The 25250-nt window shown below is 40.8% G+C and overlaps 1 protein-coding gene across 1 annotated transcript in view; it reads right to left on the bottom strand.

Moving 5' to 3' along the window:
- Positions 1–9764: 9764 nt before the first annotated feature.
- ap (apterous) overlaps positions 9765–25250 on the bottom strand; it is a 659168-nt gene continuing 643682 nt past the window's right edge. Inside the window, exon 5 of the mRNA XM_067140597.2 lies at positions 9765–9992. Within this exon, the coding sequence (XP_066996698.1) occupies positions 9765–9992 (228 nt within the window). The remainder of the gene's footprint in view (positions 9993–25250) is intronic.

Here is a 25250-nt window from a genome sequence, read left to right as displayed (position 1 = left end):
GTAGAAGTTTCTCTTCTTCCAATACATATTGAATCCTAGTACCCGCTATATTGAAGACATAAAGCTTATTAAGTACTCAGTCACTTGCACCTGATGAAGACATTTTTTTCTACATTATTTACTTTACGTCGCACCGACACAGATAGGTCTTATGGCGACGATGGAATAGGAAAGGGCTAGTGGGGGGGAAGGAAGCGGCCTTAATTAAGGTACAGCCCCAGCATTTGCCTGGCGTGAAAATGGGAAAGTACGAAAAACTGTCTTCAGGGCTGCCGACAGTGGGGTTCGAACCCACTGTCACCCGAATGCAAGCTCGCAGTTGCGCGCCCCTAAACGCACGGCCAGCTGATGAAGAAGTGAAAAATGCAGATCTAACGTGAAATAGTACTGGCTTTAATATCTATCCGTCTGCAATAGAAGCCTGGAACTTTTAGAGCTCTCTCCCTACAAATATAAGAATTGTACTTTGTACAAAGTCTCGAGGGATCTTTACTGCCCCTAGAAAAGTCAAATAATATGCATATTTGTGTTCAGTACCACTGCACGACTTCGGGGACCCAAGAATTGTCAGTCTGAGGTGGAGTCTACTTACAGTACAGTAAGGTAGCAGATCTTTTCCTTATAACTTCATCTTCACATGCACGGTTCCAAATATCCACCTCTCGCGTATGGAAGTGGTGAGTAGTCGTTCTTCACATTTCAAATTTTACGCTAATACTTCGCTTTTTCTCCCTGAAGATGGTTTTCCGTGGTTTCCCATTTTACACCAGGAAAATGCTGGGGCTGTACCTTAATTAAGGCCAAGGCCGCTTCCTTCCCACTCCTAGCCCTTTCCTAACCCATTGTCGGTGCGACGTAGAGAAAAAAAAACCTTCGCTTTTATCTCTGTGATGTTATGTCATGTGTAATTCCGAAAAGGCTTGGTGCAGGTCTTTCTAGTTGATTCCCATGGGCGACTTGTACGTCGGGTGTGTGGTGATGCTGGTGGTGGTGGTGGAGATGTGTACATAGGGTGAGGGAGCGTTTCAGCGTCGCACATGACCTACTCCTGTCGAATAACACCAGCTGGTCTGCTTAAAGTTTAACGTTCCCATCCGACGGATTAGTCACCGTCAACAGCATCATATTGTCTCACTCCATATGAATAATGCGGAGAGGTTAGAAAATGAACTCAGGCTTTTGGCAAGCAACCTAGTAATTATAAATTTATACCAACATATCTCCTATCCGATGGTGACTTTTTTTCCACCAACGGGACTGGAACCACGGTATGGACTATAAAGACTTGACGCCTTAGCGATCATGGCCAATAGGCGGGCGTTTTTTAAAATCCTTGACCAGGTATACTCGCAGGCCTATAGTTTCACTTTCTGTTTCTAGTATACCTGTTTATGGAAGTATCACGCCAAATCTATTCGAAAATCAGGCATGAAACGTGATAAAAACTACTTGAGCAGAAGGCAAACTGGAAAAGAAACTACATGAAATATTCATAAGTAGAGAGGGATGGTTTAAGAGGGGGCTCTCAAATTTTTCTGCTCGTATTACACAACGGTTGATGGTTAATATTTCAAAAAAGGAGTATTTAAACTAAACTTTTAAGAAAAAATATTTTAAACATTTATATTTGACTCATTTGTCCAATATTCGGTCAACCTAATAGCATGCAGTACACAAACATAAATACCTACGTTTTGTGCACCTAGTTACTTATGTAGCCACAAGATAGCATAGGTAACTTCAACTTTACTTGTGGAATTCTCATATTCTTGTCACAGAGCAATGGTGAAGGAGACGAGTAAAAGGAATCAAGGTAGACAGTATGTGTGAGGATTGTAACGTAGAACTGTGTATTGCTGCTCTCTTCAACTTATATCTTAAAACAAATATTTCAAAGGATATATGCATAATTATGACAGGAAATATGTCTCGTTCTTCATTCAACTCTTTTTATTTTTATATATCTTTTCATTGCCATTTTTAGCCAGTCACAGAAATTGTTAATGGTAATATTGTTCATAGAATTCACATTAATTTTTAACAGGAACATATACTGGGGCTTTCAATATTCGTTCTCTTCAAAATGACCAGTTAACATTTTTTTTAAATATTGAAAATTATAATTCTCCATAACCTATGTTTATAATAATATTATATTTCAGCAATAAAAATGGACAATTTTGGACCAATATTTATTTTCTAAGTAAAATTAAGAGGGTTAATGTTTTATAGAGAAGTATCCTTTAGGGGAACTTACATTGCATAAAATACCTATCAACAATCAGGAGGTAAATTTCACAGGCAGTGGGTATTGCATTTGTTTTTTCATTGTTTCCAGCGTAACCTCTTAATTCCTATTATTTTGAGAATTCTAGAAGATACTCATTTCTTTGCAAGCTAGTTGAGACACGAAGGTGAAGATTTTTATCCGGGATGATCAATAAATAACACATAAAATATTTATAAAATAATTTCCTTTTAATGGATTGTCATTATAACACAAGGATGTGAAAAAACCATGTCAATAGGCCCTAAGGTATATGATGTAAAAACCCATTGTTACAGAGGTGAGGTAGACCTATCGTGTGTTTATAAAATAAGAATACATCATTTAGGATAAATCAAAATTCCTTTCTTTTTAAACAGTTAAGTTTTCATGAACGCAATAGGTGTTACCTGACACTTTATACATCAGATTTAAAGTTTCTCTTGGGCTTATTAAATATTCCTAGTCAATATTTACAGCAGCAGTTCAAAAATCTGCACAATATTTACAACATAATATTAGTAAGTTCACAATAATGCTCCACTGAGAAAGACACCGTTCCCAATAATTCTGAAACACAACACAATAATTAACAAATGCAGCGTATTGTATCTTCTTTGATTAGTGAAGTCTCGTGTTTTTCTTGGAACGTAACATTTCGAGTACCACTTGCGATAATTAGACCTGGTGCATGCCACACGCAATGGATCTCACACGCGATCCACCAGGGCCGATGAACCAACGGTTTGTGGTGACAACACTTTGTTCATATCAAATGTTTAAACATGTCTTTGACACTTCTTCTTCTGCTTTTAAACCACAAGTGAACTATTATAATAACTATTTTGAGTCCACGGAGTGATCCTATCTCTCATAGCTTCTGATAGTGAAGAGAATTAAAAATACAATCAATTCACTCCTATTTAAGGATCAGGTTTTTACTTAACCCATCACGCCCCATTCATGTAGGCCTACTGTACAAAACAATAACGACGAAGGAGCCTTTCCTTTGTTTTCATTTAAAAGCATGGTAGCAGCAGAGGAACTACAGACGCTAAGAAACTTTTAAAGAATGATAGTGACGGAATAATTTATGATGTGCCCTTGTAAAGAACAATAGCTTATTGGAGAGGAAGTAACATGACCCTAAGATTTGGTAATCAAATTTTTGGAAAATCTGAGCCACTAATGTGCCCATATCTCAAAATTAGAATAGTCCAATTATGAACACACAGATCGTTTGATGATTGCATCATCTCTTAAGAGGATAGTGGTGGAAAGTATTGAATTGCGAAGAGTAGTAGCTGATGGCACGCAAATTTTCTACCACATTACGTGGAGTCTAATCCAGTGTTTCTCAAAATGTGGTCCACGGATCACCGGTTATCCTCAACACTGTATTTGTAATAAATATCTTACGGACAGGTCACATAAAATTATTTCATCTTAATTGTAATTTCCGTAAAAACAACGACAAAGTGCCATAGGTTCAAATGCCAGCACCTCTCACCCCCCCCCCTTTTAGTCTCCTTTGCCGCGTTTTATTCCTATAAAATCCAGACAAGGAACACCGAATGTATGCGGCTCAATCTACTTTCCTCTTTATGATTTTTTAAAAATAAATGGACAAATCTCTTGCTTTCTGAATGTTTTATTAGAACCTAGTGGTCCCGCGCTGCCCCACAGCACTCCTTATAAATAGGTCAGATAACTCGTCTTGATATGCGTGTCGCAGTGATATTGTTTTGCCTGCCCTCATTTAATACCGGTACATAATAATTCATTTGTAATGTAGTTTATAGCACTTCCTTCCTTACAATATTCTCCATGCTCCGACCATTCGGCCGTAACTGCATCTTAACCTTTTCAAACGATCTTGCCTGAGAGAGTGCAACATACAATTGGCTGTGTCTGAATACTGGCTTGGGTAAGTAGACTACCAACTTTTTCAAGCTTTTGTCCCTGCGTTTTATTAAAGGTCGTACAGAAGGCTAGTCGACTTGATAACTTCCCGTCTGTACGTACGTAGACGGTTTTTTTCTTAGCAGCATGTTAGTTAGTAGGAACGTTCTGCCATCTGTTGAATGTATTCAGAAGCTGGGGAAGGTCACAGAATCAAAGAGTATCTAGCAGAGAATAGTATTCATCCATCATCAGAGGAAGTTTTATACTCTCTGGCTTGACAGGTAGTAATCATTAATGAAAGTGTCAGTCGCCTTAGCAACCTGCTAAGTACAGAATGCATTGCGGGTTAGGTCAAGCCTTCGCCTGCAATTATTGGAGTGATCATTTGATTTGAACTTGAAAATAAATATATTTCCGTTGACTTTTCAAGAAATGAAAGATTTTTTTCTGTTCTATTTAGACGATTTAGGAGATTTTGGTACAAACAGCAACTTTTAACTCCCTCTGGTGATCACATACACGTTAGCGTTTTATATATGGTACATACATAGATTACGATCTATGGTGGTATCATGTTATATTTGTTTCAGTGCAGTCATGTTGGGCGAAAGCTTTCATATTAGTTTGTGGTTCATTGCATGACAGTTAAATGAAAGCTGCTGAAGGAAAGGGGGAAGACGAAATAAGACTGACCGCTTAGCAATCTCGTCAATCGATAGGGCCTATCGTTGACTGCTGGAATAGAGGACGAATTTAAACAGTTGTTTGGTTAGTGAGCGGTGTCCTTGTATTCTAACAGGCACTTACAGCGATCCACATGAGGTTGCTTTTACCATATCAACACAGTGATTAAAACTGAGAGAACTTTTCCTCTTTAAGAGGACTTTTCATTCTGCTATGCTGCCAGCATTTTTCACGTCGAAACAGAAGGTGAATGCCGTGAAAATGCAAAATATTGTTAAACAGTTTAGTGCAGATGATATTTAGAGAAAGATGTTACACATAGGGTCCGTCGTACTGCAATAACACTTTCTGAACCAGTGAGGAAAACCATGGCAAACTACCTCACTCCTCAGCTTGCCTAGTACGCCTCGTTTTAGTGATACCATTGGTTTTTGCAGTTTCCTTATAACCGCATAACATTTGGTGGTGCTGTTTGAGGATCCAACCAGCCTCTGGGCTGATGACCTAACAGACAGATATTTACAGTGATGCATCTGTTCTGAGGTGGAATGTTTGTGATATTTCAATAACAATTGAAAAACACGAACTTAACCGTATTAAGCAGCATGCGGTAGGGGGCCCTATAACCGGACGATTCACATGTTATTGGATATAGCACATAGCAGTAAATATTTATACTACTGAAATATATATATAGTTTCATATTATACGCTTTAATGATACTAATGGGATTAATACTATTTAGATAATAATATATACTTATATAAAAACAAAGTTTTAAAAATTAATTACAAACGTCCGATAATTGGAACAGATGCTCTTACATCCGGACATCACTGAAACACAGTGTGCCATTTCCCGGACATCATATTTTTGCCAGACACGACGCTTTCCTTCACCACTATTCAACTTAACACATGCACGGTGTATTACTATTTACATTTCATGTTGTTTTACAACACATTTGCCACACACAAAATCACACTTTTATGCTGTTCCTACACATACTTCATGAAACCATATTTGGCACAGACCGCACTGAATTTATGATCCTATTCGTGCTTAAACGTCGCTGAAATAGACAATAGCACAAAAGCTATATAATCATGTAATGTCCTTACCATTTTTTTAATTTTTCAGGACGGGGTTGAGGTAGAGCCTCATTTCTCCTCTACTTTGGACACCCCTCTACAACCAAAGCTGGTCAGCCCTGAGGGTCATATCAAGTTTGTCCCGTTAAAAGTGCTAAATTGTCGGATAAGGATACCTGATAAGCGTTTAGTCGTCATGAATGCAATACACAACTGACATAGAGAAATAACTTGAGAGGGTGCGTCATGATGATCACCGAACTGAAAGAATCTGTCTGGAATAGAAGTTAATGAAGCCATATTTTCAATAGAATAACCGAGAGCCGTACTCCACTGGACGTACAAAAAGAGGGAGGGGTATAGACAGAGATATTATTTAAATAAATAAATAAATAAATAAATAAATAAATAACATTACATTAGAAATACACACGAGTGTCGGTCCGATAGGTTATCAGCCCGGAGGCTAGTTGATTCCTCAAGTAGCAGCACAGAAGGTTATGTAACTAGAGTGAAAAGGCCAAAACCGATGCGGCGCAAAATTGAGGCATACTTGGCAAGATGGGGAATGAGGTAGTTTGCCATTGCTTTCCTTACTAGGCCAGAAAGTGCAAGTGAAACACAACTGAACCTGTGAGCAAAAGCTTCCATAACTCTGTGATGCATTAGCTGTGCTCTTCCCTACTGGCACAGCCATAAATTACTCCGGATATTGTTTTTAATTTCGTGAGGCTATTTCTAGCCTGCTGCAGCATTTGTTTGACAGACCCTCCGAAGAAGTTTGGTGACATCTACTGTGTATGCGAAAGTGCGTGTTATTGTGGTGGAGAACAGTGCTCTGTGAGGTTTATGAGTTGTAGGACTGCTGGGGATAGCATAAACACCCAATCACCGAGCCAAGGAAATTAGCCAATGCATCGAACCCGAGGCCCTCCAAACCGAATGTCACTACGCTGACTATTGCACCAATGAGCCGGACTGAGACTTTGGTGGAAGTTACATTCTGTTGCGGCCTGTGCTAAGAGCCAAGTGAAAAAATACTGCATCCATCAAGCTAAAACAGACAAATTGAAAATCATATGATGAAAATAAAATGGCGTATTGCTTTTAGTGCCGGGAGTGTCCGAGGACAAGTTCGGCTCGTCAGATGCAGGTCTTTTGATTTGGCGGCCGTAGGCGACCTGCGCGTCGTGATGAGAATGAAATGATGATGAAGATAGCACATAGGCTACACCCAGCCCCGTGCCAGCGAAATTAACCAACAATGGTTAAAATTCCCGACCCTGCCGGGAATCGAACCCGGGACCCCTGTGACCAAAGGCCAGCACGCTAACCATTCAGCCATGGACGACAAACTTTAAACTATAATATTATTTAAATACATTCGATTTCCTTTACAGAGAACACCTAATAATAATAATAATAATAATAATAATAATAATAATAATAATAATAATAATAATGTTATTTGCTTTACGTCCCACTAACTACTTTTACGGTTTTCAGAGACGCCGAGGTGTCGGAATTTAGTCCCGCAGGAGTTCTTTTACGTGCCAGTAAATCTACCTATACGGAGCTGACATATTTGAGCACCTTCAAATATCATCGGACCGAGCCAGGATCAAATTTGGGCTCAGTAAGCCTTAACCGTTTGAGACACTCATGTAGTTTTACATGACCAGTTGATATCGTGATCGTAACCAAGGGACATTCAGTCTTATGTGGAATCAAAACCACAGGGATAAGACTTTAGATTATAAAAAATCCCATATGCACTGGCCGAAATTCAATACGTGGCCGCCTCGGTGAGAAGCAAGTGACGATATCACTTGTCTATCGATGGGGAGGGCTGATCTTGAGTTGGCAACTGGTAGGCCACTGCGGCAGAGTGCGTTAAAGATACATGATGGTACTTTATAATATCATAGGCCTATGCAGAATTTCGCAAATCTACTTGATACAGGAGACAGAGAACACCACGATCAACATATTTTATACAGTAATGTATGTCCGCTGACGTCAGCAATTGGTGCGAGGAAACTTAAAAATTCGTTCCTTTGGGTTTGCTTAAGTCGGTTATTATTAGCTTGAGCGGTAAAGTAAGAAAGTACTGTAGTATCAATGTGCTCCTCGGCTCACCGTCTGCATTCAAACAGCAACCACATAAAAGTCGATATTCTGGATTCTGGAGCCGACAAATAGGCCGCGGAAACCCATTGCCTAACTACCAACATCACCTGATTCATGTCCGACTCGTTGGCTGAATGGTCAGCGTACTGGCCTTCGGTTCAGAGGGTCCCGGGTTCGATTCCCGGCCGGGTCGGGGATTTTAACCTTAATTGGTTAATTCCATTGGCCCGGGGGCTGGGTGTTTGTGCTGTCCCCAACATCCCTGCAACTCACACACCACACATAACACTATCCTCCCCCACAATAACACGCAGTTACCTACAAATGGCAGATGCCGCCCACCCTCATCGGAGGGTCTGCCTTACAAGGGCTGCACTCGGCTAGAAATAGCCACACGAAATTATTATTATTACCTGATTCATATGTCTCGATTTCTACCTCTAGCGACACATCGAACAGCTCTTGAATGAGACACTCATATAATCAGAAGGAGGTCTTGTCAACGAACTGCTGTCGTCACTGGAATTGTTAATGGCATTCCAGGAGTCTTTGAAAGCGTGAGACAATCAATGTTATTATGCATGCATTCATGCCAGTGGTCACACCTTCCGTGAATAAACAGCTGATACAAGCTTTCTACACTATCTCCACCAATAACGTCGCGAACGGCCCCTTGCGTCATCAGCTGATTTCAGTGGACATGCATTTCTATCCAAAATAAGTTTTCCTTGCTGTACCCTATCTCCCTTGCAATTTGTACGATAACTCTACAACAGGTATAAACGTGTCTTCTAATTCATCAGCTCGGAGACTGGACGGATTCACAAATAGCATCACCGAAAGTACGTTGTTAAAAGGAAACGAGAAACCGACATAATAAGGTGTATTGGGCAACATGAAGAGTGAGGTAGTTCGCAGTTACTTTCCTCACTCCGCCAGAAAGTGCTATTGGAGCAACGCTGACCCTGTGAGAGTACATCAAGACGCACTGGTCTGAATGTCATTACCCAGCATAATCGATGCCTCAGCAGTTTCCGTGCAGTGATAGCCATAAATGAACCTGGGTTCTCAGTGGAAGCAAAATTTTGATCAGACAAATCTAAAACATACTACTTCGGTCACGAGAGAGCAAAAGCGATAACCACAGAATTCGAATATTCAGATTCTACGATTAACTTAAACTATTATAATTAATAGTGTTTAAAGGGGTGGCTGCACGATCGTTACAGTATTTTTGTGATTATCAATGAGGGGAAATTTGAGAAACACTGGATTAGTAGAACACACTGTTTAGCAGTTCCCGAAATAGTTAAAAATGCTGAAGTTGAATGAGCTGATAGTGAAACATAACTACAGAATTTGCACAAATTTCTACGTAGTCCTAGCTACCATTCATACTGTATGACATGGGCACAAGTCAGTGCAGAAGTAGATTGCTATGATACCATTTTCACAAAGCAGCCTAAGACTTCAACACGTCTTTCATATTGGTCCTCTCGTCTTCACACTCAGATGCTATTATTCAGTGTTGTAATACAATTTCTTTGAATTATTTTAGGCGCAGGAATGAGATCATCTCGAACGGCTATGCTTTGGATTCTACAGAATGTGCTAAGAGACACTCTGTTTCAAGGACGCACATTTCCGAGCCAGGAAGCAAACTGCTGGTAGGCCTCCAATTCGTGATATTAGGAGCACTCCAAGGGAGGGCTACCGCCACCTAAAATGAACGGTGGGCTGTGTGGTGGTAATGCTTGAGGGTGGTAATCTCCTGGCCCGTGCTGCTGATATGCCTCCAAGTCTGCCAGACTGCTGCCTCCAGGATCTGACCCCGAGCACTTGTCGCCTGATCCCGCTTTACCTTCCTGTTTAAGGACCATTCTCCTCCATTTGGCCCGAGCGTTCTGGAACCACACCTAGAACAGACATCACACACATCCTGATTATCACACCACACTTTATGATCATCAACAGAAAATATATGAAAATCTAGATCAAACATCAGAAAGCCATCTCAAGAATGTAGGTGTTGGGAGAAGAAATTGGAGGGAGTCTCCTGATTTAAGTATCTGGGTGATCATTATCATATGTAATTACACTCACATGACTACGGGAATGGGGGGAAGGATACAGGCTAGTAATTGCACATAAGATACAGTATACCGGATTTGATGTGATTTGAAGAACCTGAAAATGCCCTCATGCTTACACGAAACTGTCATTCCATGTTTAAAAATGATTTTGTTTGCGCTCTTTTATTTAGGCTATACAGTATTATGAACGACCGACTAGAAGTTTTTAACATGTCTACAGTTCTTAGTCTCTGCTGTGAGGCATACATACATGGTGGCATAGAATTTACGTATGAATTTGAATTATATGTAAGTTGTATTGAAGGAAATGACCAATTTCCTGCCACACAACTTACATGCATGCTCTAGAAAGGCGTGCATAATACTTGAGAAAAGAACGTCTCTCAAATGACCACCATCCATTTCATCACAACGATTGGATTATTTTAAGGGCGATTTTTATATCTTTGTCTAGATTTTCTGCTTGATGACAAAGACACGTTCTTTGAGATTCCCCCACCCCCACCCCCACCCCAGCCCCACCCCACTTGGAAAAATCAGGAGCTGTGAAATCTAGAAATAAATTGGATTATACGGGAAGCTGTGGAAATACGTAGAAATCCTAACAATTTCAACAGGGGCGCTGGCTATCAATTAAGTAATACCTGGTTGCCAGCCATTAAGGATTTACTTAGGTTGTTCCCTTCCCTGTCCCTTCACTATTGTTATTTCGTCTCGGTGTTTTCCAAATTCGTACGTTTCTCATCGCCAGATGTTTCATTCCAGGCTTGTGTCAATGTCATACTCCTGTCAATGTCATGTTACGTACACATGTTATGTGACCCTCTTAGACTGATTCTGATGGTTCGGTCAGCTTCCGCATCGAACGCTAGCGTTATGCCACATCCGGGGAGCCATCTGGTGACGAATGAACGTTTTATTTCCACTTCTATCATAACGTCTAAATTTCAAAAAGTCATTGTTTAAGATAATCGAGATTTTCTTCTGATGACGCAGAGCACAGTTCTCTGCGAAACGTAAAGAATTTCACCTTATTTTCTATACAAGTATATAAGTACGGGCCGTGAAAGCATCAATAGTAACAAAATTAGAATAACTTCCGTCTGCTGGTTGGTGCTCAGCTTCTCATTAATCCGTTCCCGAAGCTGTTTCAGAAGAAAGGAAAAGAACAAGTGAACATTCAACCAATGCGCAAATACAGTACAGTACTGCACCATCCTGTGCATAGTATGTGTTCATCATAGACTGTTAAACCTTTCAGCATTCAGTATGCAAGTCTCTAAGCATAACCTAGGAGTCTTCACAATCCTCCACCTGCAACTAGTTCTGTGGTTTCGCTTAGTTCTATGTCTCTGATCTTAAACCATTAAAATGAGTCTAACCATCGTCCATGGTCAAATTCTTTATTCTCCTAGGGAAGCGTATCCTATTCAGTTCGCCTCATATGAATTTCATCAGCCAAGTCGGTTCATAAGTGCAGTTTCATCCATCATTGCATTGTTCTACAGAGGAGGCGCAACGGCGCACTAGCCGCCAGCGCCTTGAAAAGATGAGGCAATCCAATTGTTACACTGGGGCGAACCGCTGGAAATCTTACGATGAAAAAAAATGTAACGAGCTTGAATAGTTATTGCGAGTGCCTCATGCTGTTGCTCCCACCTGTTTTGTACCAGCAATTATTCTCATTCCTTACGTCTATTCAAGAAGATGTTCCGCGTCCACACATATTTCACTCCCGACCAGAAAACTCTGTCTGAAAAGAGAGTAAAGCTCACTCCTTCCTTATACGGGAAGCTGTGGAAATACGTAGAAATCCTAACAATTTCAACAGGAGCACTTACAGAACAGGCCAAACAGTGATTACAAACAGACTGAAATAATTTTGTACATCTTCGTTCCGTGTCACTTTTTGCTGTTGTTTTACTCCCTACTACTACTTTTACGGTTATCAGGGATTTCGAAAAGCCGAAATTTTTTCTCGCACGAGATTTTTACACACCAGGAAATCTGCCAACCCGAAGCTGGCATACGTCAGCACTTTCAAGTACCACCGCACTGAACCGTGATCGATATGAGCCACTCATCCCGGCGATTTAACTTGCTACAATTCCATCCTGAGAGAATATTCATCGTAAGTACTTGAAATGATCCACACATCTGTTCCTACTTGGTATTCCCTATCTGACGTTCAATCCTCAGATTTCTTCCCAAATTACATCACTTACGTAATGGAAACGGTAATTCTCACATCATACTACCTACATTCTGTTTCTTAGTCCTAGATATTGCAAACTTTCAGTTCCATCTATGTATTTTGTAGAGAAAATTTAAAAATTAAGAGAACTAACGAAGTCTCCAAATTAACGTATGATACTTTAAGGAACATCAAATGATGATGATCATGATGAAGATGATGGTAATAAATGATAGTATGCTTGGCAAAAATGAATGAATGATGCAAGTTATGTTTAACTTGAATAAGTACCGAAGAATTCATCTGATAAGACAAGAAAGCCGAGCTGCCGATGTTGTATGCCTGAAGAGAATGTTCTGGGATCCATTCCAACAGCCAAGCGATCTTTTAGATATGGCGTCAACAATCGCTCTGAAGAACAAATTCTTATACCAAGGCAAAGATCAGAGTAACGCACGTATCTCGTCCATCATTCTCGAAAACGTAACCTAAAGCAAAGGCAATGTAAAATGTACCAATTACTTTCGATAAGCAACCTAATTATTCTTAGCATAGACCACCGTTATTTTGACAGTGCTGACACGAGCCTGTGATGTCAAGTGTGTATTTGTTACAGACAACTCTTTGTTTCCTCCTGCCAGATCAAGGAACAAGCCAGTGTCTTAAATTCATAATATAAGAGAAGATAAACGCTGCCCATGACTCTTCATATAGCACGACAAAGAAACGATTTTGCTAAATACAGTCCTTACCAAAGGTTTCAGACTATTTCTTTATTTATTTATTTATTTATTTATTTATTTATTTATTCAGGATCAGCAACAGCATAACGCCGAATTACAAAGATCCGAGCAATGTACAATACATATGAATCTAAAATGATATATAAATATTTACAAAAAACACAAATATACGCAATAAAACTGTACAATCATATATAATACATATTTACGTAAACAATGATAGGCCTATTAACAAAGAAAAATACATTTACTGTAAATACAGGAGCAGAACTGGAAAGAACAAGAAGGAAAATTAAGTTATATTATATCATTACAGAAGGAAGGAAACGTTACGAAGATGTCTAGGTTCTTGTTGATAGATAATGTATTAAACATTGCTGGAATACGTATAGAAAGGGACCTTTGGGTGAGAGAAAACCCCAGAGAGAAGGCGTAACCTTCTAGGTGGCCCGCTCCTTCCCTTCGGGAAGGGGAATGAAAAAATCCCCCTAGGTCCTAGGTGAGAGAAAGCCGGGAGTAAGGAATATGGAATAGGGTCTTCATTCTAGTACTACGGGATGGGACGTGGAGGGGGAATAAGGAACCTAAATCTGGAGATCTAAATAGACCATTAGCTGCTGTGTATAGCAGCTTTAGGTCGGCTACTTTCCTCCGAGGAGAAAGAGTCTTGAGGTTCAGTTTCCCAAACACTTGTGTAGTGCTTAGGTTCCGACATGCAGGGACCCTGGCTCTGACGATAGCACAGAAAAAATATTGTACACAATCAAGGTGGCAGAGGTTTGAAGAAGCAGAAATGAACCAGACTGGAGAGGCGTATTCAACAATAGGTAAGATACAGGAAACGTAGAATGCTCGGAGGGCATTTAGTATGATTTCGATAACTCATCCGTAGACTGAAATGATGAAAGTGAATGCTTACTATTTTCCAATTTCACACATGAAGATTAGGTATACTGAGACAAAAACTTCCCTCTGTGTCATGTATTTGTCCGATTATGAAATGTTAAATAAGTAGGAGGTTCAGAAGTACAGTTATATTTTCAAGGAATATATAAAACTTCCTGCTCGTATATATATGAGTAATATATATACCATACTTTTGGTTTTTAAAAAAATCACATTCTATGCCCTAAATAATTTTCTAATTCGCATGTCTATATTTGTGTACACCTGAAGCATCTATTGTACATGGACCGAGCATGTTTTTCCGTCTTGTAGCCATCCTCTAGTTTTGTTGTTTGATCGAAAGGATATCTTCATTACAGAAGACATTTTTTTTTTTCAGTATCAATTTGAGCTGAATGTGGTGCACAATGTTAGTGAAACAATGGGAGGAGGAAGAGAATCAAACCCGATTAACTGGCAAATAATTGAAGTGCGGAAGCAAGACGAGGGAGATTTATTTAAAATACAAAGAGACAAGTGTTTTAACAAGTGTTTTAACAAGTGTTTTCCTTGACATCTCTAAACTATATATTTTGGTCTTAAATTGCTCGATCGAACGAGTTGGCCGTGCGGTTAGGGGCGCGCACTTTGAGCTTGAATTCGGGAGATAGCGTGTTCAAACCACTGTCGGCAGCCCTGAATATGGTTTTCCGTCGTTCCTCATTTTCACACCAGGAAAATGCTGGGGTCGTACCTTAATTAAGGCCACGGCCGCTTCCTTACCACACCTAGCCCTTTCCTATCCCATCGTCGCCGTAAGACCTATCTGTGTCGGTGTGACGTAACGCCAACTGTAGAAAAAAATTGTTCGAAGCATTCTGCATATTTAAAAAAAGACCAGAACCAGAATTCTTGTGAAAGCGTCAATATTGTGTCTTTCCAAATACAGTGATCACGATCATATTATTATTATTATTATTATTATTATTATTATTATTATTATTATTATTCCGCCACCACCGCATTTCCGACATCCTAGTGACATCGCGAGTGCCAAGTGTCTCCACGTAGACTTATAGTACCGGTAGTCCAGTTTTACTAATGGATGCCCTTACAGACGCCAATCCTTTGTAATGCGGTAACTATTACAGTAAATGTAAGTAAATTAAAATACTATCTTTACAAACACAGAGGTCTTAAACATTTTGGTGGCAGGCTGAGTGATTCAGACAGTTGAGCACTAACTATCTGAGCCCAAGATAGCGGGTTCTAACCCGGCTCTGTCTTGTGGTATTTCAAAGTGCTCGTATACGCCAGCCTCTTGCTGGTAGATTTACCGACACGTAAAACAAATTCTGTGGCACAAACCTCCAGCTCGCCGGCGTCTCCGAGAACCTTACAAGTAGTTTGAGGGACGTAAAACCAATAACAATAATCGAAACAGACTTTCAACCTATTAGGTCGTGTTACGTACATTTAGTACGTGTCGAAGAGATGTTAAGTACAGAACAAAACTGGCCAACCGACACCAGTGGGATCCGAACCCACAACCGGCACCGTGGTTAACCAGTTAGCATGCTGGCCCTTGGTCCAAGGGGTCCTGGATTCGATTTCCAAACAGGACGGGGATTTTAACCTTGATTATTTCCCCTGGGACTGGGAATGAGTATTTGTGTTGTCTTCCACATTAGATTTAATCGTAGGTAGGGCCTGTACCACCCCTCACCGGAGGCTGCATGTTAATAATACTAATATTGTTAAGGACTGAAACAACGAAAGTCTAAGAAAAATGTATTTTCTCCTGACTGAAAACTGCCGTCAGATTATCCATTAATATAACAAATAAGTTGGAGGTAACAAGCTCACGTTACATTGATAGTATCTTCTATCCGGCGGCACGGTCGTGTCTAGCCTCCTCTCACTGTTGACCAAGCGAATTTTATGACTGCCAAGAATGTGGGAGAGACTAACTGAGGGACACACTCCACATCACCTGACAAGAGCACGCCGTCACCTGCTCGAAAGTATCCAATATACACAGTAACTGTGCTGCTGCCTCGTGTTTCTAGGACACAAGGCAATAACGTGTTTTGTTCCGACAGTGTGCTGTAAGAAACTAATGTTCCAACACACAACATATAAGTTCCATGATGATGACGATTATTATTATTATTATTATTATTATTATTATTATTATTATTATTATTATTATTATTATTATTATTATTATTATTATTATTATTATTATTATTGGTGTTTAAATGGGCCAAACATGGAGGTAATCCGGCCTAGACGTTCCAACTAATATTGTCACTAAAGAATCGTGATAGTATTTCAGTAGGTCTATCTAGTTTCCGTTAATGTTGTGGACCACTAAAAATTTTAACACCAGTAGGAGTTGGTGAAAAATATAATAATAATAATAATAATAATAATAATAATAATAATAATAATAATAATAATAATAATAATAATAATACCGGGTTGAGTAGCTCAGACGGTAGAGTGTTGGCTTTCTGGCCTACAGGTGGCGGGTTCGATCCTGATTCGGTCCAGTGGTATTTGAAGGTTCTCAAACACGCCAGCTTTGGGTCTGTAGATTTACATACATACATACATACATACATATATACATACATACATACATTATCATTATAGACTGTTATGCCTTTCAGCGTTCAGTGTGCAAGCCTCTGACTGGCACGTAAAATAATTTCTGTGTGACAAAATTCCGTCACCTCGGCGTCTCCGAAAACCATAGAATATTAAGTGGTTGGACGTCAAACCAATAGCATTATTATTATTATTATTATTATTATTATTATTATTATTATTATTATTATTATTATTTCTACATATAAGCTTATTATTTAGAAGTAATAATGTCTACCTATAACCCCACAAGGCGTGGAGAAAAACGGTAGAGAAAGGAAGATTGAAAAGTTATTAATATTATTGAGATTAAAAGGACCTATGGAATTTCCGGAATCGATCCCGAGGCCTCTGGTTATATTATCACTACATATTATACACTTCTTATCACTTTCCACTTCATGTCGTCAGAAGGAATCAGCTTCATGAAAATAACGTTTGTCTACGAAAGTATTCAACTACTATCTAACCACCGAGGAAGTGGCTGTGCGGTTCGCGCCACTTAGCTATGAGCTTGCATTCGGGAGATAGTAGGTTCGAATCCCATTGTCGGCAGTACTGAAGATGGTTCTCCGTGGTTTCCCATTTTCACACCAAACAAAACCCGAACTGTACCCTAATTAATGCCACGGTCGCTTTCTTCCCACTTCTACCTCTTTCCTATTCCATCGTCGTTATAATACCTGTCTGTGTCGGCGCGAGGTAAAGTAAATTGTAAAGACTATCTAACCTATTGGAGAATCCAACTCAAGCCAGTGTAGGAAGCACTTTGTCCTGACAGCCCGACCTGGTAATTTTACAGGAGACGCTATAAGCATCCTGAAGCGACACCATAGTCGTGGTGAGTTGAGGAAACTCTAATAAATTGCCAAGCCTCGCTCTGTGACGAGGTAAACACTACAGTGTGGAAAAACACACATCCATCACCCAGTTCCCGCGACACGACAAACGGCCCGTGTCCTCTATAATCGTGTGTCACCATTTGCGCCCAACTATTTACTGCGCCCATTATTTTGAAATGTGACCTAAATTATAAATATACCCACTGTTGTTTTTGTATGGGTCATGGGGCCCATAGACTGTTTCATTGCCGCCCTCCAGTGTTATTGTTTTTACATCCCTCTAACTACTTGTACGGTTTCGGAGGAACCGATCAAGGTGCCGGAATTTTTGCTAGTAGTTTAACGTCGGACTAATACATCAAAGATTTTCAGTGACACAATAATGAGAAAAGTCTAGGATCGGGAAGATAGCGGCAGTGGTCTTATTTAAGAAAAGTGTGAAAATGCGAATCCACAGATAATCATCTCCAGGGCTGCCGACGCGACGGTGGGGTCAGAATCTACCTTTTCTTGATTGCCAGACCACAAGACCCGAATCACTCAGCCAACTCACTCGGTGTGCCGGAATTTTGTCCCGCGGATGACTTTTCTGTCCGCTTCTGTGGTGTAGTGGTTAGTGTGATTAGCTGCCACACCCGGAGGCCTCGGTTCGATTCCCGGCTCTGCCACGAAATTTGAAAAGTGGTACGAGGGCTGGAACGGGGTCCACTCAGCCTCGGGAGGTCAACTGAGATAGAGGTAGGTTCGATTCCCACCTCAGCCATCCTCGAAGTGGTTTTCCGTGGTTTCCCACTTCTCCTCCAGGCAAATGCCGGGATGGTACCTAACTTAAGGCCACGGCCGCTTCCTTCCCACTTCCTTGTATAACCCTTCCGATCTTCCCATCCCTCCACAAAGCCCCCGTTCAGCATAGCAGGTGAGGCCGCCTGTCCGCCCCCGAGTCTGAAGCTCCAGAACACTGCCCTTGAGGCGGTAGAGGTGGGACCCCTCGCTGAGTCCGAGGGAAAAACCTACCCTGGAGGGTAAACAGATTAAGAAGAAGAAGAAGGAAGATTTTCTTTTGTACTCTTTACGTAGCACCGACACAGATTCGTCTTATGTTGACGATGGGATAGGAAAGTGTTAGGAACGGGAAGAAAGTGGCCGTAGCCTCAGTCAAGTTACAGCCCCAGCATCTGCCAGGTATGAAAAAGGGAAACCACGGAAAATCATATGAAGGGCTGCCGACAGTGGGGTTCGAACCCACTATCTCCTGAGTGCAAGTTGTCAGTTATGTGACCCAAACCACGTAGCCACTCACCCGGTCGCAGAAGTACTTTTACGCGACGATAAACTGCAGACACAACGCTGGAGCATTTGAGAAATGTCAAATACCATCAGACTGAGCTGGAACAGAAGATCCTGGGCTGTGCCATCTGAGCCACTCCCCTGCTTGTCGTAAGAGGTGACTAGAAAGGGCCTCAAGGGCTCTGAACTTTGGAGCGTGGGTTGGCGACCACGGGGCCCTCAGCTGAGTCCCGGCCCTTCTTCCACTTACTTGTGGCAGGCTCCTCACTTTCATCTATTCTATCCGACCTCTCTTGGTCAACTCTTGTTCTTTTCCGACCCCGACGCTAGTAGGTTTGCGAGGGCTAGGGAGTCTTTCATTTTCACGCCCTTAGTGGCCTTTGTCTTTCTTTGGCCGATATCTTCATTTTTCGAAGTGTCGGACCCCTTCCATTTTTTCTCTCTGATTAGTGTCATATAGAGGATGGTTGCCTAGTTGTACTTCCTCTTAAAACAATAATCACCACCACCACCACCTCTCAGGGTGCGTACAATAGTGCATTGCGCGGTGCAAGGTTCAAAATATGACTTCGCTTGGTTGACCAGAGTGCAGACCCCCACTCCTCGATTTGGAGCAATAGAGCTGTTTCTCTCTTTCCCCACGCCTGTCTCCCTCTTCCTCACTTGCTCCGTAGTCCGACCCGCTGAGTAAATGGTCAGCGTACTGACCTTCAGTTCAGAGCGTCCCGGGTTCGATTCCCGGCAGGGTCGAGGATTTTAACCTTTATTGGTTAATTCCAATGGCCCGGGGGCTGGGTGTTTGTGCTGTCCCCAACATCCCTGCAACTCACACACCACACAAAACACTATCCTCCACCACAAAAACACGCAGTTACCTACACATGGCAGATGCCGCCCACCTTCATCGGCGGGTCTGCCTTACAAAGGATGCACTCGGCTAGAAATATCCACACGAAATGATTACTTGCTCCGTAGCACTCCAAAACCGAGCCGAGTTGAGCCGAGCTTAGCGAAGTCGCCCCGAGACGACGCGCTGGTTCGAGCCGAGCCGATTGGGACCGATGCACTGTGCACAGGACCTCTGCGCCTCAGTTTGCACGCATGATATTTTGAGCGTTTGAGAGGCCCTGCTCTACAACACATCACACTACCAACCACCAGTGAACATAGTCAGGAAGTACAACCGGTCGTAAAACTGGGATTAGTCCAATCACTCCCCCCCCCCCTCCTCCTAACTTGGGGGAAAAGTCAGGAAAGAAAAATTCCAAAGGCCTTTGTTCCCTTACTTTCTGCACCACTTTTAGTCCAGTTTTATATATACTGAAAGACAGGCCGCACACACACACACGAATTCGAAAACGTCTTTCTATTATGTAGGCGATATCAATCTCTCTGCTAGTGATTTCTCCCAATTTCTTACTCGCATGCTTTCCTCGCTTAGGCTGTGGTATATTTTATTTCCTTGCTTGTGTCATCATTGGTAATTTTAGCGCCCAATTAGGAGCTGGCATCTACTTCCTTTAAGACTTCATTTGTTGTGTCAACCGATTTCAATCGACTATATTTCTAGCCAGGGCTGTAAAGGCATGCTTGCTTCACCCAAAATAATGTGGGTTCAATTCCCCAGCAAGAAGTCCAAAAGTTTAGAAATATGACTTCTAGATGGTCACGAGGCTCAGGAGTATACTCAGTGATTACCTAGTTAATTCCAGGATGTAAAGCGCCCAGGCATGTCCTAACCCCTCTATTCCAAGGCTACAATCGTAGAACTCTTCAGTATGCCTTCAAAGTCTGAATGGAGATTGCTATAGCTTATTTTACTTACTTTCTTCAGTTTATCCCAGGTATTTCTGGGATACGTTGACTGGGTGTTTACGAACGGATGTCCTTCGTGAAAATTTCGACCCAGAATCCACCGGAGTTCGAATCTCGGTCATCCGAATGGGAGAGAAGCAGCTAAGTGACTATACAGTATTAACCACCCAACCACCCTCCACATACAATGAAACCATACACTATATTTAAAAAGGATAAAATTAAAGACATCACCTGAAAGAAAAGGGAAGAAATCAGTTCTTCAAAGATTGTAAAACGAAAGATGATGCATTATTTTCCCCAGAACTACATATATTTTAATATAGAATATTCACCACCCTCCGTGCGATAGTGTTCGTGTGTCGGCCTCTATTTAGCAGAGGAAGCCTGACAGCCTCGGACTTACGAAGGGTGAAGAAAAGTACACATGAGGTGACATTTCTTCGTGTTTTCTAAACCAATGTTGAATTTTTGAAGGGCTTCACAGTAGCCATCAATATTACAAGCGGACAGGTCGCATAGTTTTAAAGATGGCAGCTCTTCAAAATCTTCCTCTTTTTTTTTTTTTTTTTTTTTTTTTGAAGAGCGAAGGTTCCGTTTTAAAAAGCATGAATCATATCCCTCATAGCAACAATCAACACATCACATTTTCCCAAGCAAAGAAACAACTCATTCATTCAGTATTTTGCAATGTCGGCTAGAAAGGTAAGGTCAGCACTTCTCCTCACACAGCCGCAGCGACAGAAAAGAGTAGTGGGGAGTCAGCCCACATGTCAACAAGTAAAAGATCTCTACTGACATATCTGAGTTTACAACAATATAGCTCTGGTACAATGGAAGGTTGATATTGGCATACAGAGAGCCTAAACGGCGTCAAATCAAAATAGTCGCACGCAAAAGCTGAGGTCAAACGACTGTTTTTATTTTGATTTCCGTTTCAGCCTTGTATGGGCTATGATAACTAACTCTCGTCATTTTGTTACGTTCTTTTTTATTTTTCTGCCTCATTCGCCAATTCTCTGGATCGCGCTAGCTCGTTCATCTTCTGACAATATTCTTGTTGTTCTTGATTTTTCCTCGAACAGATCCTTCCCTTCCGCGTCCGACTCGTTGGCTGAAAGGTCAGCGTACTGGCCTTCGCTTCAGAGGGTCCCAGGTTCGATTCCCGGCCGGGTCGGGTTTTTAACCTTAATTGGTTAATTCCAATGGCAAGGGGGCTGGGTGTTTGTGTTGTCTTCATCATCATTTCATCCTCATCACGACGTGCAGGTCGCCTACGGAAGTCAAATAGAAAGACCTGCATCTGGCGAGCCGAACCCATCCTGGGATATCCCAGCACAAAAAGCCATACGACATGTCATTTTTCCCTTCCGTAACTTTCTTTCCCAAATATTTGTTTTCAACGCCTGATGTCCCAATCCCTCATTACTATTATTAGAATGCCCGGCTCCATGGCTAAATGGTTAGCGTGCTGGCCTTTGGCCACAGGGGCCCCAGGTTCGATTCCCGGCAGGGTCGGTAATTTTAACCATAACTGGTTGACTTCCCTTGCATGGAGGCTGGATGAATGTGTTATCTTCGTCATCATTGCATCCTCATCACGACGCGCAGGTCGCCTACAGGATTCAAATCGAAAGACCTGCACCTGGCGAGCCGAACATGTCCTCGGACACTCCCGGCACTAGAAGCCATACACCACTTCATTTTTTTCATTATCAGAATATTATTATTATTATTATTATTATTATTATTATTATTATTATTATTATTATTATTATTATTATTATTGAAAATTGAAAACCTACAACCTGTTTTCCAGTCAGTGACCGGGTCAGATATGGAATGAATGAATTATATACAGGCTATTAGTACGATGGGGTCGCCACTCCCAAAGCGATTTATTAATGACTGATAGATGCTATGGAATGAGAATGGGGAGTGTTGCTGGAATGAAAGATGACAGGGAAAACTGGAGTAGCCAGAGAAAAACCTGCCTCGCCTCCGCTTTGTCCAGCACAAATCTCACATGGAGTGACCGGGATTTGAACCACGGTATCCAGCGGTGAAAGGCAGACGCGCTGTCGCCTGAGCCACGGAAACTCCATTATTATTATTATTATTATTATTATTATTATTATTATTATTATTATTATTATTATTATTATTATTATTCGAAAATTCTGTTTCACTACCGGGTTTGTAATTTGAAGCTAAGAATTGATAACGATCCCTATACTAAAAATGAAGGCATTATGATAGGTTGAAAGTGGAATTCCTGAAGGTAATGAACGCTCAGAATTGTTGTGACTGAGCTTGGATACGAACGTATTAGAACAGCGCAATTATTGTGTATATTGCCCTCAAAATTCTGAGTTATCGCATCAGTTTGTATAATGCTCTAAGATCAACGACGGGTGAAGCTGTTCAGCGCTGCCAAGCCTCAAACCAGAGGCACATACACACAAAAAATTATAAAACACGAAGAACATTTGACCTGCAGACGACTCAAATAAATATTGTCTGCACAGTCAGAAGAAAATTAATGTTTGCCTCTCGGTGTTTTCGTTGTGACCCTTGACAAATGCGCTGCTCCATGCAACAAATCAGAGCACGTTAAGACGCGCTCTAGCACGAGTAGAGACGCCAAGGCGCGACTCTTTGAGCGTCGAGCGCTCCGCCCTTTTGATCCGTTCCGCATCTTCCGCCTCATCTGCCGGGCTAGGGAGACTCCCAACCATACGGAACCAGCATGCCACCTGCCTGCCAACCGGCGTGCCAAACGACATCAATTTGACGTTACTCTAATTACATGGCGAGAAGACACAGGTACACTCACGTTATGAAGTACTTCCCTCGCTGCAACATGAAGAAATAAATTACTTTCTTAACATTGTAGGTTGGCTCTACAGTGTTCAGTTCTTTGCTTATATATTAGATGTAAGGAGGAAGGGGAAGGAGAGTGTTTTTTCTCCCTTCACCTTCCTGCATATGTTTTAATTTTTTTAAATCATCTTCCTGCATTTACTAAACATTAACCTGATGTTTAGTGCTTATTTCAAGCATGAAAAGTAATGGTTAATATCGAATTGTTTAGTCTACTTTTTCACGTGAGAGCGTCTATAAAATTAGGCTACACATATTTTTATATTTGCTTTACGTCGCATCGAGATAGGTCTTACGACGATGGGATGGGAAAGGTTTGAAATGGGAAAGAAGTGACCGTAGTCTTGATTAAGTTAGTTTCCACGAAGCAGTATTATTGGACCTTTGTTGAGTAAAGAACTCGAATACGAGACAAAGAACTTTCGCGGATGATGTTATACTGTATGGAGTTAGATAGATAGATAGATAGATAGATAGATTTATCATCAACAGGTTATTTTCCCAATTCAAGATGATTCAATAAAACATAATACACAACAAATACACCTTAAATAAATAACACTAATTTCCTAAAATAATAACCAAGTCAAAACTAAATCTAGAGACCTTTATATATGCTTATTTACAACACCTTAAATAAATAAATAAATAAATAAATAAATAAATAAATAAATAAATAAATAAATAAATAAATAAATAAATAAATAAAACTATATCTTCTTAAATAATTGACATTATTAGTAACATTTACATATTTACGAGTACATATTTTACAGATAGGGCCTTACATTCATGAGGTCATTAGGGCACGTCTGATTTTAGACGGGGGTGAGTGAAAAAGGTCCACTGATTCACCCACCTCATTCTGTGATTTTAGTGCCCTCACAAGCCATGAGTTAGCCCGAGTCACAGTTCTCAGTTTGCGACAGTTTGCCATAAATACATCAGCAACCATAAGACCATGATCACCAACCTTCAAAATCAGTGCAATAGGAATTTCGGAACACATTACAGACTCTAAAACCTCAACAGCGAGAAATCTGAACACAGTACACTAATTTCATTTTTTTTTTTTTTTTGCTATTTGCTTTACGTCGCACCGACACAGATATGTCTTATGACGACGATGGGATAGGAAAGGCCTAGGAAGTGGAAGGAAGCGGCCGTGGCCTTAATTAAGGTACAGCCCCGGCATTTGCCTGGTGTGAAAATGGGAAACCACGGAAAACCATCTTCAGGGCTGCCGACAGTGGGGCTCGAACCCACTATCTCTCGACTACTGGATACTGGCCGCACTTAAGCGACTGCAGCTATCGAGCTCGGTAATTTCTTTGTCTAGAATACTCTGTGAAACTAGTTTGTATCACTTCTTAGGTATGTCTAACATTTAAATGACAATAGTTAACAAGTAAAATGTAAACAGCATGAAAAAGACAATCCAGCCCGTACCGAAATTACATTATTTATTTGAAGATGTAACATTTAAAAATCTTTAATTAATTGATTTGATAAATGAATCTAAAAAAAAAAACAGATAAATACATAACCCAACCAAGAATAAGTACAAGATACTTTAGTTTCCGAGATGTCAGTCGAGAGATGCCGCTAAATGACATTAGTAGGCGGATAAGGTTGAGTGGTGTTTTTAAAGGTAGGAAAGATCACAATATGAAGATAAAGTTGGAATTCAGGAAGACAAATTGGGGAAAATTTCCGTCTACAGGAACAGGAGTCAGAAATTGGAATAATTTATCAAGAGGAATGTTCAATAAATTACTTA

Source organism: Anabrus simplex, chromosome 1, assembly GCF_040414725.1.
Source record: "Anabrus simplex isolate iqAnaSimp1 chromosome 1, ASM4041472v1, whole genome shotgun sequence".
NCBI lineage: Eukaryota > Metazoa > Arthropoda > Insecta > Orthoptera > Tettigoniidae > Anabrus > Anabrus simplex.
This window is presented reverse-complemented; position numbering and strand designations above follow the sequence as displayed.